This window comes from Diabrotica undecimpunctata, chromosome 8 (assembly GCF_040954645.1).
Source record: "Diabrotica undecimpunctata isolate CICGRU chromosome 8, icDiaUnde3, whole genome shotgun sequence".
NCBI classification, from domain to species: domain Eukaryota; kingdom Metazoa; phylum Arthropoda; class Insecta; order Coleoptera; family Chrysomelidae; genus Diabrotica; species Diabrotica undecimpunctata.
The window spans coordinates 65,393,219-65,412,029 of NC_092810.1; the positions used below are offsets into that span (position 1 = coordinate 65,393,219).

The following is an 18,811-nucleotide window of genomic DNA, read 5'->3' on the forward strand; positions in this document are numbered from 1 at the left end:
ATTTCTTATAATGCAGTCCGAGCCATTTATAAAAATAATTTATCCGAACTAACTCTTACTGAAAACCAATTTATAGCTTTCCTAGAAATTACCTACGGCATACCGGACCCACTTAGAGAAGCTCTCAATTTCACTTCCAATATCCAGGGATTGCTTAATGATTTATCTCTTCTTCATTCGCAATCAAAAGAGAGATCCTTTAAAAACCGAATAACAAGATTGCAAAAAAAATTAAAAGACAGCTTAATCCTGAAGACTCCGACAATTTAAGTGCATCATCCGATTACCTATCTGACGATGAAACTAACGCTCCTATTTCTCAATGCTCTCAACAATCCTTACAGTAGTCCCACACTTATCACATTTACATTCAAAATAATTCAATGGAATTGCGATGGTTTCTTTCCTCGCATAGAAAGAATCCAGCAATTAACTACCTTAGAACAACCTGAAATCATATGCTTACAAGAAACTAACTCAAAAATTACTAAATTTCCTAAACTAAACAATTTTGAAGGATATCATTATATTCGAGCTGACTGCAACAGAGCCAGTGGTGGAACTTCAATTTTTATTTTCAGTGAACTATTTTCCTCGCACTTTCCTCTCACCACCGAACTTGAGGCTATCGCCATAACCACTTGGTGTCCTAATAAGATTACTATTTGTAGCGTATACATTCCACCCAATCACTCTCTAAAGGAAATAGAACTTCTTGACCTCATTTATCAGCTCCCTTCTCCCTACATTCTTGTAGGCGATTTCAACGCTCACAACCCTATGTGGGGTTCAAATAGCACGTCAAACAAAGGTAAAACTGTTGAAAACGTAATTAATTGTACAGATTCCTGTCTACTAAATACAGGCTCTAGTACACATTTGAATTTCTCATCAGGCACATTTTCTTCTATAGATCTTAGCTTTAGTGATCCAAAATCCGCACCTTTACTAAATTGGAAAGTCGCTGATGATCTTTACGATAGCAATCATTACCCCATATTTATATCCACTGATATCCCCAACTCTAAACAAACTATATCCAGAAGCTACTGGCAACTCAAAAATGCCGACTGGCTAAGCTACACTACCAAAACAGATACCACCTTACCTTTTCTCACACTGTCTAACAATATTGACTACAATTTATCATTAGTCACAAACACGATACTCTCAGCTGCCAATTTGCATATTGGCAAACATTCTGTTTCACACAAACATAAAAGGGTTCCGTGGTGGAATAATTCTTGCAAAATCTCCGTAGAACAACATAAGGAGGCACTTAGAGATTATCGGAAAAATAAAACACCAGAAAATCTCACAGAATTAAAAAAAGCTAGAGCCAGGTCGCGATTTATTATAAAACAAAGTAAAGAATCGTCATGGAGAAACTATGTATCTTCTATCAATGAAAATACCAGTCCTACTAATCTCTGGAAAAAAATACGACAAATTCAAGGAATCAATACAAATACTAAATATCTAGTCTAATTTTAAATGATAATGTAATTAGTGACAATCAAGAAATTGGTGAGACCCTAGCCAGTCACTTCGACAAAAAATTTAAAAGCAAAATAAATTGCTCTCAAATCGAGCCAGTAGTCGATGCTTCCTTTCCAAGTTCTTCAGCAACTGTAAAAGATATCGATTACTTAAATTCCTAATTCTCTTACATAGAACTTACTTCGGTTATTAAAACTCTTAAGAACACTGCTTCCGGCCCCGACGATATTCCTTACATTTTTATAAAAAAACTATCTAGATTAGGTCATCTTAAACTTCTTGAAATGTTTAACTTAATCTGGTCATCTAACAAGTTTCCTAATCAGTGGCAAACCTCAATTGTAATACCCATTAAAAAGCCTAACATATCACGATCATCACCCAGCGCTTATCGACCAATATCTCTAACATGTACCATCTGTAAAATCTTTGAAAAAATGATCAATAAACGTCTTACGTGGTTTTTTAACAAATATAATATAATTCCAAAAGAACAGTCAGGGTTTCGACGTAATCGCTCTACTCAAGACAATCTAATACTTCTCCAAAGTCATATTTCCGATGCCTTTAACAGGAGACAAGAAGTCATTGCAGCAGTGTTTGATATTGAAGGTGCATTTGATACAATTAGCAGGCAATCTATACTGAAGAAACTTTCTCATTATAACATTAAGGGTAACATATTTAATTTTATACAAAATTTCTTAACTTCACGAACATTTAGAGTCTCTGTCAATGGCATTTTTTCATCAGTACACCATCAAACTGACGGCGTACCACAAGGTTCAATATTAAGCCCCACTCTGTTTAACCTAGCAATAAGCGACTTGTGCTCTGATATAATATCCCCTATTAGGCATGTCCTATACGCAGATGACCTGATAATTTACTGCCACGGACGATCTATCTCTACAACTTCGAAGCTTATTCAATCCGCAGTAGATACACTAGTTAAAAAAACAAGCTCCATAGGCCTGTCTTTATCATATACAAAATCAAAAATAATAAAATTTAGTAGACTATCACCCTTCCAATCCCCTAATATTATGATTGAGAGAGCGAATCTTCCAGTAGTCAAGGAATGCAAAATTCTCGGTGTAACGTTTGATTCACGACTCACCTGGAAACAACATATTCTAGAAATAAGAGGTGAAGCAAACAAGAGGCTTAACATTATCAAAACTCTTTCAAACTATCATTGGGGCGCAGATGAGAACTCCCTGCTTAAGATATATAGGTCTATCATTCGTTCCAAACTAGATTATGGTTGTTACATATATATCTCTGCCTCTAAAACACACATTAACCTTTTAAATTCGATACATCACACAGCCTTACGAATTTGTTTAGGAGCCTTTCGATCTAGCCCCGTAGAAAGTCTATATTGCGAAGCCAATGAGCCCCCACTTTGGATTAGACGTGAACAATTATTACTTTCCTATGCTGCCTCCGTTTCATCCAATACCTCCAATCCAGTTTATCTTCGTCTTACTTCATCAACTAACAACCAGCATTACTATTCTAAATCACCACCAAATAAAACCCATTCCAATAATTTTAACACAATTACTTAATAACATCTCTTAATAATCTCTCTATCACAAACAATCCCACAACCCCTACCTCCATATCCTCCTTGGTCTATAATCACCCCTCAGTTTAACACATCTCTTACAAGATTCGATAAACTTACAACACCCAGGGAACTCATTAAAAAGTCTTTTAAAGAAATTATATTTACAAATAAATACGACATAGTACTTTACACTGATGCCTCAAAGAATGATACAGGAGTAGGCTGTTCTGTTACCACGTCAGATAACCTTATCACATCATCTTGTATCCCCTCGTTTTGTAGCGTTTTCACTGGCGAACTATTTAGCATATTTCAGGCTTTCAAATCCATTTCTTCACCTGATAAACAAGTTGCAATATGCACAGACTCACTAGCCTCAATACAATCTATCCAAAATATATTCACTGATCATCCTATTGTCCAAAAGATCCTTGATTGTTACCAACTAATCGCTTCCCAAAAAATAACAGTTACATTAATCTGGCTACCATCCCATATTGGTATCACAGGCAACGAACTTGCAGACAGCCATGCAAAACTTGCCTCAACATCATCTGATAATACGGTTAATATACAAATTAGTAAAGATTTAAAATCTCACATTAAGAAACGAGCAAGAACCCGATGGCAACAACACTGGGACACCAATAACTCAGCATTACATCATATCCAACAGTTAGTCGATAGCCCCCTTGATTTGATCTCTGCCAGTATTTCCAGACGAGATGCTATTGTAACACGAAGACTTCGAATAGGACATACAAGATTAACACACGGATACCTGATGTCATCCAGCAACCGACCCACTTGTGAGACCTGTCAATCACATATTACCTAACAGTTAACCATATTCTCACCGAATGTCATCAATATTCAGCAAAAAGACTTTTATTGCCTTAAAAGTGATTTAAAAGACATACTCAATAACTTGGATCAAATAACCTCAAGTCTAAAATTCCTCAGAGACGTTCAGTTATATTATAAAATATAATTTTGATTGTATTCTAACTATATGTACTCTATGACATATTCTTGTAATTTATTGTAACAGTTTTACATTTTTACATTTGTAGCCGTTTTCGTGTAAGTGGCCTTTGTTGCCGAGCACGTTAATTTTCAATAAAAAAAAATAACCCTTATTCTAAGATCCATCAACATAACGTAAATTTTAATAAAACATAAAAACCTTCTAGTAACAAAAAAATTAAAATACAATATAACTGACTATCACCCTCACTCTGAGTGTGCCCAACCTCTAAAAAGCAGTGACGAATAGATACACTAAAGTGGATGCAACATACAAATATGGCTATGCGATTGAGGTTTTGGCTCACATAATTATCCGACCGAAATCTAAATTCATTTTTGCCTAAGTTCTTTTGTTTTAAAATAAATTTCATCTAACACATAGAAACCTCATTAGCGCCCCGTTTGCCCTGCCCTTCCTGCCACATGAAGCTAGTACCTTCTTTATTCACACATTGAAAAGAGTGAAGTTGAATATTGATAGTTTACGTTTTAAATAGAGATAATTACCGTGTGGAAGTATTTTCTGAAAATCGAATGTAGCTGTTAATATTTTTTCCTTAGAGGTTTTAGCTTAGTTTTTATCAAAGCACTTTCTTTCACGCGTAAGATTTTTACTATGCAGATGTGATTCATAAATTTGTGTTTCAAGCAATGTTGGTTTAGATTTGTTTTTTTAAATGTGTAATTTATCACATTGGTCCTTTTTGGGAACGTTAAAACTCAATTTAAAATGTTTGTTAACAATATCACGATATTTCAGTATTAGCTATAGACGAGTATACCTGTTCGTCAAACCATTCCTTGTATAAATCGAATAAGCGATGGAAATTCAAATCGCTATTCAAATAAAGATTATCACTTCTACTTCGTGTATAATGACATTTTATGGGTTGAATGGACTTGATGTGATCACAAACATATTTGACAACGTCTTCGGTTATCGCCTTACGATGATTGTGATGACATCTCTAATCTATTTATATCAAACCGCTAGTAACGTCTAGTTTTTCCAAAGCAGTGTAGACAAACTGTTCACTTATAGAGAAAGTATTTAAAAACGCCTATATACAAACAGATATAAATTCGTCTTTATCACCTCTCTTCACTTTCAGTCTATAAATGAGACTAAAATTGCACCTTGATACTGTATCAGTAAAAACCCTTTGTTTTTTTTTTTGTTTTAGTACTAAGTAAGCTACAAAATCCCATCGCTTTTCCCTTTTATTTAAATTCCAAAATTACATGACAATGGAAATCCTTTCGTATAGCATTTTCATACCAAGGAAAAAGTAGTTATGACAATCGTATAAAAGTAGTTATGTCTGAATGGTTTTTAGCATACTTTGGGGATGAAATGTGTGTGTTATCTTCCTCTGACTGGTTCTCTGTTGATTCTAAAAATAATTCAATGTTAAGTTATCATTGTGTACCTATAAATAATATTTTTAATATTTTTTATTTATAAATATTTACCAGAAAACGGGGACGGGGAAACGGTATGAAATTAGTTAAATGTAAAGATTTTTTGATACGTATAATGTTGTAACTTAAAAAAACTAAACGAAGTAATCTATGGCAAGTAGTAGATACGATAAAAAAACAATATGAAACGCCAACGTAAAACATCGTATCATATATATATATATATATATATATATATATATATATATATATATATATATATATACGACATAATTTTTACGGTGTAATTATAAGCATAATTATGGCATATTTATTTTACGGTGTAAAATATCTTATTTAACACACAAGATATTTTTTTGATAGCGAAAACAACGTAAAATATAGTAAATATAACTTACGATATTTTTCGTCGGTCAAGAAAAAAATTATTACGTTTATAATAACATATATACACATATAACATTTTACTACAAAATATCAATAGATAATAATACATACCTTTATTTATTTCACTTTCTTCAATCAAATCTTCGTCCCCCGTATAATATCGGTAGTAGAACATACGATTGTATACTTGTGTAAAAGTAAACGTACAACATTTTACATTCTAATTTTAGAGGCCTTCTATTAGAAATATTTAAATTTTAATTATTGCAGACGTTAGTTTATGTGCAAAAATTAATAAAAATTATATGATTTTTCTTGAAATATGCGTTTGATAACTGATCCCTTTTCTTAATTTCCACGCCAATGGTCGGCATTGGCATCAAAGAATCTCAAAAGCCGACGCTTGGCAAATTGACGATGGAAAAAGTATACTGTATAGGATACATAGCACGACAGGAAAAAGAGAGATAGACAAGTAATATCGTTCATTCGAAACCACAAATTCAAGAACAAAACGTAGAATAGAAAGACCACAAAAACGATTGATGATGGCATTAAAGCAATAGTGGACGTTGGCACGAATTAACAGAAAACACAAAAGTGGAAGGCTTACGGAATATCTACATCACGGAGTGGATAGAAAGAAGCGTATTACTATTATAAATGTTTAAATATATTTCTATCAAGCGACGAGATGTTCTGTTTTTGTTGTTATTTCATATATATATATATATATATATATATATATATATATATATATATATATATATATATGTATATATATATATATATATATATATATATATATATATATATATGCTGTCACTATTTTTCCGGGTTTGACTCCGCGTTGTAAAATGCTGGTTTTCTTGAAAACCATTGTTTTGGCGACGTTTCGGCAAGGTCTCACTTGCCATTCTCAAGCCTGGTGGAACTACTTCTCGTCGTTACTCGATTAGTACTGGTCGACTGGGCATTTCGGCGCTCGTTTAAATACTCTCTCGGCGGCGCGCGGGCTCTTGTGGTTGGTCCTGCCTGTGTGCGAGTGGGCGGGGCCTTGTCTGGCGGTTTCGCTGTTTGTTTTTTCTGTGCGTTAACTGAAGTTGAATTTTTTTGGACGGTTCTTTGCAGAGCTGGTTTCCATGTTGTTGGAAGTCTTTGGGCATCATCTCGAGTGTTTAGGTTATTTGGATATTTTTCTATTTCTATGGCTTCCCTGATTATTCGCTTGGTTTTGTGTTCGATGTTCGCTAGCATTGTTGTCTGTTCTAGATCGATTGTGTGTCCTGTTGTTAGGGCATGTTGTGCAAGGGAAGATGTCTTTTCTTGCTTTGCAATAGCGTTTCGATGTTCTTCTCGTCTTACTTGAATTCTTCGATTAGTCTGTCCGATGTAGGATTTGTCGCAGTCTCCACAGGGAATCTTGTACACTCCTTGGTTTTCTAGTGGGATTTTGGTTTTTGCGGAGTTAAGCATATTAGCAATTTTCTTATCCGTGTTGAATGTTGTCTCTATTTTATGTTTTCTTAGGACTCTACTGATTTTTTCCGTAGTGCCCTTCACGTACGGTAAAATCGTCTTAGCAATAGGTTTTTCTTTTTCTTCTGTTGATTCTTTTCTTTTTCCTCCTTGTGCCTTTTCAATTGTGTACGTGGTGAAGCCATTTTTTCTTAATGCTGTTTTGACCGTTTTCATTTCTTTGTTCCTGTGTTCTTCATCTGTTAATCTTTCTGATCTTATAGTCAGGGTTTTGATGACTGACTGCAGTTGTGCAGGATGGTGGTGTGAGTCAGCGTGTAGATATCTGTCGGTGTGTGTTGGTTTTCTGTATACCGTGTATCCTAAAGTTCCATCTGTTTTCTTTATTATTAAAACATCCAAAAACGGTAGCTGTTGGTCTTTCTCTAGTTCCATAGTAAACTGAATTTTGGGGTGGATGGTATTAATGTGATTTAGGAATGTATTTAGTTTTTCTTCCCCATGTGTCCAGATAATGAAGGTGTCGTCCACGTATCTCAACCATAGTTTCGGTTTATACTCTGCCGTTGTTATTGCTCGTATTTCTATTTCTTGCATAAACAGATTTGCTATCACCGGTGACAGTGGTGAACCCATGGGTGCTCCCTCGACTTGTTTGTACCTTTGGTCTTTGTATATGAAATATGTGTTGTTCAGGCAGTGTCTCGTTAGGTTTACTGTATCCGGTGGTATTGGGTATTTTTTTCTTATAATCTCTAACGATTCTTCTACTGGGACGTTAGTAAAAAGTGACACCACGTCAAAACTCACTAGCAAATGTCCCGGGTCAAGAGTCACGTCCTTTATACGCTCGATGAAGTGGCCTGCGTTCTTGACGTAAGAATCCGCTTCCTCTGCGTACGGTTGTAACTGATTGGCTAAGAACTTTGCGAGCGGCTGTGTGGGTGATCCGATTGAACTAACTATTGGTCGTAGTGGCATCCCAACTTTATGAACTTTTGGCAAACCGTAGAGCTTAGGGCACCTAGATGATTTTTCGCGTGGAATCAGCTTGGGCTGATCCTCCTTTTTTATGTTTGAAACTTTGATCTTGGCCTTCGTTGTTTTTTCTAGATACGTTGTTGGATCTGTGGCAATTTTTTCGTATGCTGTGTCGTTTAGAAGATCTGTTAATTTTTTGTCGTAGTCATCTATATTCATTACTACCGTGGCGTTACCTTTGTCCGCTGGAAGGACGATTATTTCTTTGTTTTTCTGCAAATCTCGCAACGCCTCTTTTTCCTCACGTGTTAAATTTCTTTTCGGTGGTTTGGCTGTCCGTAATATCTGCGATACGTCTTGGCGTATGATCTCAGCTGTTTCCGGAGGTATATTGGTAATGGAACTTTCTACTTCGCTGATAATGTTTTCAACAGGGATTCGTGCGGGTGCTACGGCGAAATTAAATCCTTTTGACAGAACACTCGTTGTGGCCTCATTTAATTCGAGATTCGAAAAATTGTAAACCAATTTGTGTGTTTCCGTCGGTGGTGTTTCCTTTTTTCTCGGTCTTTGTTCGGCTGTTAGACTATTGAACTTTTTCAGTTGTTTTATTTTTGTTAAGTCGGCGTTTGTCTCTGCTCGGAAGTTGGATAGTGTTTCCAGTGTATTCCATAGTATTGGATGTAAACTATTACTTAGAACTAGGTGTAGCTCTAGTAATTCTGAATTGACTTTGTCGATATCCCGCCTCGTGTCATGGATAGCTTCCCTAATAAGTGCAAAACTGGCCCTTCTTAAGATGTTTTTAGTTTTATAAGTCTTTTTATGAAACGTAAGCTTCATGCTTTTAGGAATTATGTCCTCGTCGCGGCAGCGTTCTAAAAAAGTGAGATTACACAAAAGTGTGCTTCGTTTGGATCGTAGTTTTTCGTATCGTCTGATGTCTGGTAGAAATTCCTTCCCGTAAAGGTTAATTATGTTTGTTTTGAGGTTTCCGCGGGAGCTATATGTGCTGTCACTATTTTTCCGGGTTTGACTCCGCGTTGTAAAATGCTGGTTTTCTTGAAAACCATTGTTTTGGCGACGTTTCGGCAAGGTCTCACTTGCCATTCTCAAGCCTGGTGGAACTACTTCTCGTCGTTACTCGATTAGTACTGGTCGACTGGGCATTTCGGCGCTCGTTTAAATACTCTCTCGGCGGCGCGCGGGCTCTTGTGGTTGCTCCGGAAACAGCTGAGATCATACGCCAAGACGTATCGCAGATATTACGGACAGCCAAACCACCGAAAAGAAATTTAACACGTGAGGAAAAAGAGGCGTTGCGAGATTTGCAGAAAAACAAAGAAATAATCGTCCTTCCAGCGGACAAAGGTAACGCCACGGTAGTAATGAATATAGATGACTACGACAAAAAATTAACAGATCTTCTAAACGACACAGCATACGAAAAAATTGCCACAGATCCAACAACGTATCTAGAAAAAACAACGAAGGCCAAGATCAAAGTTTCAAACATAAAAAAGGAGGATCAGCCCAAGCTGATTCCACGCGAAAAATCATCTAGGTGCCCTAAGCTCTACGGTTTGCCAAAAGTTCATAAAGTTGGGATGCCACTACGACCAATAGTTAGTTCAATCGGATCACCCACACAGCCGCTCGCAAAGTTCTTAGCCAATCAGTTACAACCGTACGCAGAGGAAGCGGATTCTTACGTCAAGAACGCAGGCCACTTCATCGAGCGTATAAAGGACGTGACTCTTGACCCGGGACATTTGCTAGTGAGTTTTGACGTGGTGTCACTTTTTACTAACGTCCCAGTAGAAGAATCGTTAGAGATTATAAGAAAAAAATACCCAATACCACCGGATACAGTAAACCTAACGAGACACTGCCTGAACAACACATATTTCATATACAAAGACCAAAGGTACAAACAAGTCGAGGGAGCACCCATGGGTTCACCACTGTCACCGGTGATAGCAAATCTGTTTATGCAAGAAATAGAAATACGAGCAATAACAACGGCAGAGTATAAACCGAAACTATGGTTGAGATACGTGGACGACACCTTCATTATCTGGACACATGGGGAAGAAAAACTAAATACATTCCTAAATCACATTAATACCATCCACCCCAAAATTCAGTTTACTATGGAACTAGAGAAAGACCAACAGCTACCGTTTTTGGATGTTTTAATAATAAAGAAAACAGATGGAACTTTAGGATACACGGTATACAGAAAACCAACACACACCGACAGATATCTACACGCTGACTCACACCACCATCCTGCACAACTGCAGTCAGTCATCAAAACCCTGACTATAAGATCAGAAAGATTAACAGATGAAGAACACAGGAACAAAGAAATGAAAACGGTCAAAACAGCATTAAGAAAAAATGGCTTCACCACGTACACAATTGAAAAGGCACAAGGAGGAAAAAGAAAAGAATCAACAGAAGAAAAAGAAAAACCTATTGCTAAGACGATTTTACCGTACGTGAAGGGCACTACGGAAAAAATCAGTAGAGTCCTAAGAAAACATAAAATAGAGACAATATTCAACACGGATAAGAAAATTGCTAATATGCTTAACTCCGCAAAAACCAAAATCCCACTAGAAAACCAAGGAGTGTACAAGATTCCCTGTGGAGACTGCGACAAATCCTACATCGGACAGACTAATCGAAGAATTCAAGTAAGACGAGAAGAACATCGAAACGCTATTGCAAAGCAAGAAAAGACATCTTCCCTTGCACAACATGCCCTAACAACAGGACACACAATCGATCTAGAACAGACAACAATGCTAGCGAACATCGAACACAAAACCAAGCGAATAATCAGGGAAGCCATAGAAATAGAAAAATATCCAAATAACCTAAACACTCGAGATGATGCCCAAAGACTTCCAACAACATGGAAACCAGCTCTGCAAAGAACCGTCCAAAAAAATTCAACTTCAGTTAACGCACAGAAAAAACAAACAGCGAAACCGCCAGACAAGGCCCCGCCCACTCGCACACAGGCAGGACCAACCACAAGAGCCCGCGCGCCGCCGAGAGAGTATTTAAACGAGCGCCGAAATGCCCAGTCGACCAGTACTAATCGAGTAACGACGAGAAGTAGTTCCACCAGGCTTGAGAATGGCAAGTGAGACCTTGCCGAAACGTCGCCAAAACAATGGTTTTCAAGAAAACCAGCATTTTACAACGCGGAGTCAAACCCGGAAAAATAGTGACAGCACATATAGCTCCCGCGGAAACCTCAAAACAAACATATATATATATATATATATATATATATATATATATATATATATATATATATATATATATATATATATATATATATATATATATATATATATATATATATATATATATATATATATATATATATATATATATATATATATATATATATATATATATATATATATATATATATATATATATATATATATATATATATATATATATATATATATATATATATATATATATATATATATATATATATATATATATATATATATATATATATATATATATATATATATATATATATATATATATATATATATATATATATATATATATATATATATATATATATATATATATATATATATATATATATATATATATATATATATATATATATATATATATATATATATATATATATATATATATATATATATATATATATATATATATATATATATATATATATATATATATACATATATATATATATATATATATATATATATATATATATATATATATATATATATATATATATATATATATATATATATATATATATATATATATATATATATATATATATATATATATATATATATATATATATATATATATATATATATATATATATATATATATATATATATATATATATATATATATATATATATATATATATATATATATATATATATATATATATATATATATATATATATATATATATATATATATATATATATATATATATATATATATATATATATATATATATATATATATATATATATATATATATATATATATATATATATTATATATATATATATATATATATATATATATATATATATATATATATATATATATATATATATATATATATATATATATATATATATATATATATTAATAAACACAAAGTCATTACACATTTAATTGATTCACTTTTTTCTTGCGTTACGAAAACCATAATAATTATTCTTAATTTATTAAATTTTCTTAAATGAACCGTGGAAACTAAAGCTACCGCAATACTTTCGGTTAGTGTTGAGAAATGAAAGAACTTTCTATCATTTCTACTGCGTTTGACATTATAAATTTAAAGAGATAGATATACATAATATATAGTCATTAAAAACAAATTTGCGTCTTTCCTTCGACAATTTTTATATACAAATTACGAACGTCGATGATTGATCATTCGCTGATCGGGTCTAACCCACAACGTCTATTTAATACGTTAGTAATTAAAAATTTAATTTTCTATTGAAATGAAAACTAACCGCACCCTAATCAGTACACAAATTATTATTCAATAGAGTTACATAACTTTAATTATTAAAACCAGTTAACTTGAATATTTATGTCTTATACTATAATAACATGCGGAATACAGTAACGAGAATGTTGCATTTAGATACCAACGATACGCTAGCATTTCTTTACTAGATTTTTTCATTCGGTTTTTTTCCAGGATGGTTTCGTTGGTTTTCTTATAATTACAACGTTTTACGTTCTTTGTATATGACTAATTGTTTGCTTCTGAAATTATAAATTTTTAATTTTGAAATTATTTAGAATACATCCTCAATAAACTTTTTCTTCTGCCTTATATTTTCCAACCAGTCTGTATCCTGGGCAATTTCTCGATTTAGTGTCTTATTTTCCCTTATGTAGGAGCCAAGGTATTTAAGTTCTCCTGCTCGTTCTAGTTTTTCCTCAAGCAAATTCTATGTCCGTAACCATTCCTCTACCTCTTAACCACATATACTTCGTTTTCGACATGCTAATCTTAAGTCCTTCTTTTTCAATAGCTCTTCTCCAACCCTGCAACTTCTCCTCCAACATATATTTGCTCTCTTCTACTAACACGATATCACCAACAAAAAGCATTGACCGAGGACTCCCTCCCTTACTTTATCTGTCAGTACATCTATAACAGGATTAAACAGGTAGAGATTCAGTGAAGAGCCTTGATGCAAACCAACCGTCACTGGGAAACTTTCGGTCAATCGGACACAAGTCCTTACTTTGGTGTACGCTCCCTCTTATTTCTCCCTCCTGGGAACCCATTTCTCTCTCATACATCTCCATAACTCTTGTCAAGGGACTGTGGCGTACGCCTTCTCAAAATCTCTAAATACCAAATCTGTAAATATCAAATGTAGCTTTCTTTTCTACTCGTCCTATTTCTCTACAAACTGTCTCAAAGAAAACAAAGCATCCATTGTCCTTCCTAACATAAATCCAAAGTGTTCTTTTCCTATCGATGACACTCTCCTTAACCTACGCTCTACGGTTATCTCCCAAATTTTTATTGTGTGCGACATTAACTTTATCCCTCTATAGTTTTTATGGTCCCCTTTATCTTTATACAATGATACCATCACACTCTGTTTCTCATCACTCACATCACTCACTCTCATCTCTCACACTCGATAACCTCATCTCTCGCTATCCCCGGTATTAAATTCTCATTTGAGATCTCGCATCCTCTGTCTCTCCTCTGGTGTTCTTCATTTAGCCACTTTCTAAAGTGCTGATACTATCTTTGCTATATTTCAACATCAGTTCTTAACACTCTTCCATCCGCACTATTAATCTGCCGTACGTGAGTCAAGTCTTTTGCTTTGCAATGCTTAATAACCTATTTATCCCCTCAGGTGTTTCCAACTCTTTATACAGCTGTGCAAACGATCTTGTCTTAACAGTAGCTACAGCGCGCTTTATTTCCTCTTTGCTACTTTGTATATATCCTTATCTTCCTCTCTTTTAGCCCTGTCATACCTCTTTCTTCTCTCTAACCTTCTGTTGCACTTGATCGTTCCACCACCAAGTTTCTTTCTCCCTAGCAGGCCCTTTATCAGATATTTTTCCTAGCACTTCATCTTTATATCAGTATCTATTCTCACCGGTCGGTGTTGACTAGCTACATACTCATCATTTATCACTCTACAGTTAGTATTTAACATCTTTTAGCTGACGTCTTCTACATAGCACAAAATTTATCTGCCATGTAGTGTCTATGGGGTCCAAATGACACTACACATTTTAAACTTTTATGAATTAGTATAAATCCATTTATTCCAGAAAATTAATGAGTCTACCGCCACTTTCACCATCCAAGTCTTGTATATCCCACCTTATAAATATACTTTTAGATACTAGATATCCTCAGAAATATCTGTTTCTACGTTTAGATTAGATTGACCAATTAATTTCACTGTTTGTTTAATTAGTTAATTGTTTGAGTATTTTCCCTCTTATTTCTGTAATTTTTCGTTTAATACTTCGTTCCTCGAGTTTAGGATGTTAACATTTTAATAAGTCCGGATATATTTGTAGTATATTCTAGAGCTATTGCAAACTGGAGAATTTATGTGGCAGTGATAATTAATGTTATGGAAGTGACGAAAACAAACAATAAATCCTGACACATACACACACAACAAAGTAAATCCTAGTTCAAAGGGACATAAGATTCCCGGTGTAAGATGTCCTCATGTCCGAAGATCAAAGAGAACACGCCTCCTATAGAGGGTACATCCCTGACCTGGTATTAACTTGCCTCGCCAAACGATAATTTGGACGGTCCGTCAATAATTCCGTACCTAGCGGCGCATAACGTCAATGCTCATGAATCGTGATTGCTATATCTGGACTACCTGTGGAAAAAAATGCTGTTTATCTATATAATAACCTAAAACTTAGAAAAAAGACTAAACGGTTTGAAGTAGTAATACGTAACTTGTGTGTGAGACATATATGTATGTGTTTTTCTAATTCCCTAAACCTTCCCAACCTATTTTAAACTAATCTATTTTTAACTAACCTATTCTAACTTTCACTTGTCAGGTTCGTTCAGTGTAATGCAACCCGTTGAATTCCGTTTCCTATTATGTGACTTCCTTTTTATGTTTCTATCTTCACTCTTCTAATTGATAACCTACTAATAATTGATGTCTAGCTCTTTTGTGCCTTTGCCGGTCTATTTTCATCGTACATCGCCAAGTTCCTTAGTCTTTCATTTGGATTGTTTCTTAGTTCGTTGAAGATTACATACGATTTTTCATTCAGTTTATCTAGGATCCTTATTATTTATTTTGTCTATTATTCCTTTCTCTCTACTGTACAAGATAGCATGATCTCTCAATTTGAGTTTTCATCCTCCTTTTTTTTTCAATTTCCTGACCGGAATGAGTGGCTGGAACGAGAACTGCACTGAACGGGCTTACCTGATTCACAGATGGGTTCAGAATGGACGAGCGGAGACTTTGCGATCCTGATATGTGCTCAGGAGGTAATAGATAGGGCTTTCTAGGATAAGCAGCGCGAAGACTTTGGAAGCGGCCAAAGTCAGGTTTAACCTGATTCTTGGGTGTAAGGGAGCACTGGCTCATGTGGCGCTGACCAACAGGGTTAACTTGATGAGTACCGAAACACACAGATATGAAAGGGAACAAACGGCCTGGAGCTCTGGCCAGACGGTACTCATACACTCTGACTGTGGGACCCGAACCAGTGATTGGAGTGCCCTTCAGTACTGGTTGGGACAATCTCAAGGAGCTTCTATTGCGGAGGTTACAGGACTCCTGCGCCAGTTTTAGAAGTATAAGATAGGTTGGGCTCCACATATTGGAGCCATCCAAAAGTCTTACAACCCAACTTCTTCTTCAACATCATAGAAGATGCTCTTTGCTAGTTAGTATGCTTACCGGCCCCTGCAGACTCAGACTGCAAGTACATCTGCTTGGATTGGAGGATGGCCCACTGTGTCATCTATGTGATGAGGAGGAGGAAACCTCCGCACATGTCCTCCGGAAGTGCCCGATACTGGCCTAATAGAGGTGGCTGATCCTGAGTTAAGCTTTTATGAAACCGAGTCAAATGAAGGAGTTGCTTCTTAAGAGAACTGTGCCTTTCTGTGAGTCCACAAGGTTGCTAAAGGATTAGACGTTTGGAACGACAGGAAGAGCTTATATTTGGAGATTCTGCTGATTCTAGCAGATATAGGAGTCCGAAGTAACTTGGATTTCAGAAACGCCGAAGACCAGGTCCTTATGCGTCTAGTTCATATGATATGGGTAATACAATGGACCCGCCTTAGGAAGTTTGTGTCTAAAGGGCTCAAAAATTTGCGTGAAAAAAATATAACGACAGATAGGCAATTACACCCGTAAACACTCTGTAAAATTTCCTAGCTTTCCTTACAAAAACTTTAAATTGACTCTTTGTTCAATTTTTTTATCCGTTTTTTGCAGCTTCTTCAAGTTGTTACCTGAGTTTAAGGAATATCTATAGATCTAAACCACGTCCCTTTCACTCTTCTCCCTAGTGTTCATGAAAAAATCAGTTTCGGAACTTAATTGCAAGATCTCGTATTTCTTTAGGACCTATTTAGTCATAATTTTTTCGAAAACTTGATTTTGTTTTGCTGTTTTTCATAAATTAGTTTACTTTTTAATCTTTGATATGAAGCACCACTGTCTCTCTGGCCTTTTCATTGCTTTTCGCATGGTCGTAAAAGTACTTATATTTCCTTCTTTTCGCATGGTCGTAAAAGTACTTATATTTCCTTCTGAAGTGAATACAAGGCACTGTGTTTACGATAATTATTTAGTAATACGCTCTTGGTCTTGAAGAAACATTTATTGATACAGTAATTGTAACAATTATTACAATCTAAGAAGTTGACGACCTTCAAACTAATTAAAACACTAAGAAGCAACATACCAGTTTTATAATTTTTATAGTGCAATAAGTTTAATTTAATGAATATTCTAAAAGTGCATTAGAAAAGTGTGAGGAAAATTTGTATGTTTAGTTTATATTTCTAATAATTCTAGTTTCATTAAAATAAGAGCCATTAAATTATATATAGCTGATAGAAGTTGTAAATGACTATAGAGTATAGATAGAAAGTAAACAATAATATATGTTTAATGGATCATTAAATATCAGAGCTAATGTTAACACTTTCGACTGTTATCCCGACAGACTTGATGTTCGTTGTATTTGATTACATCCTTTTTTTAAGCTTTAGTGCTCACTTTGATACACGTATTTAGAAACAAAGACTAATTTTTGTTAATGAGAAGTTAATTCATCACTTAATGCTTTACTCGTGACAACTATAATAAAACTATCAATTTTGAACGATAATACTTTAAATAACTACTTTCCTTTCTACCGTATCCATAATATTTGTTGTACTACATACCTACTAGCACATTTTCTTACAAGTAATCACATGAAATTGTAAATTTTTAAAATATATGTGGCAAATGACTTGTAGTCAAACCAAAAACTAGAACGCACACACGCACAGCTATCATAATTTGTCTAAGCTACAGCTCTTATATGTGTCTTAACTACTAAACTAAACACTTTTATTGTAAAATGTACTTTTAAATTGTAATTTTTATTTGTGATTCTTTTATATGTCTAGATTTACTAACTCTAAATTATTTTTTTTTTTTCAGATCATGGTTTATTACTAGGAGGACTGATTTTGACGATACATTTCAGTTCCAGATCGAAATAAATTTATTGTAGCTGGGAGAAGCTAAAAATTGTAATATAAATTTTACCATGTTAAGCCAATAAATGTGACATACATACAAACATTTGTAATTTTTTATTCTTTTCTTACGTCTTAGTACTCCAGTCGTCGAGACGAAAATGTCACTGAATCTCTAAAATCATACAAACGAGCTGAATTTTACTAAGAATGTTCATTTTGGGACCCTCAAAACATGTTTGCCACTCCTATCCCCGGGCTTCCCCCAAAAACCCGGGCGTCGTAAGGGAGAAAAGAAAAGCTTCTATTTACCAAGAATCTGTACGTAGAAAAAAATGTTCCATACAAGAAATGAAGCTGAGATAATTTTGAACAAAAATATTTTTAGCACTTTTTGTGTAGAATGAACCTTTCTCTCAGAAACAACACTTGACGCGACCGGCGATTTAGAATGTCAGTTACGCGCGTGAAATCAATTTTTTAAATAAAATTTGTATCAACTCGACGGTAAAAAATCGATATCTCTTGATCAGACTGCTCTATCCAAAAAAATCAAAATACGTTTTAAAGGTTAAGAGTGCAGCTTACATACAAAATAAAAAAAACTTATTCACTTATAATAAGAAAATGTATGA

The 18,811-nt window shown here is 34.5% G+C and overlaps 1 protein-coding gene across 1 annotated transcript in view; it reads left to right on the forward strand.

Moving 5' to 3' along the window:
* LOC140447645 (sulfhydryl oxidase 2-like) overlaps window positions 1-18,280 on the forward strand; it is a 126,735-nt gene extending 108,455 nt beyond the window's left edge. Inside the window, exon 4 of the mRNA XM_072540409.1 lies at window positions 18,139-18,280. Coding sequence (XP_072396510.1) covers window positions 18,139-18,200 — 62 coding nt within the window. The 3' untranslated portion in view covers window positions 18,201-18,280. The remainder of the gene's footprint in view (window positions 1-18,138) is intronic.
* Window positions 18,281-18,811: the final 531 nt, after the last annotated feature.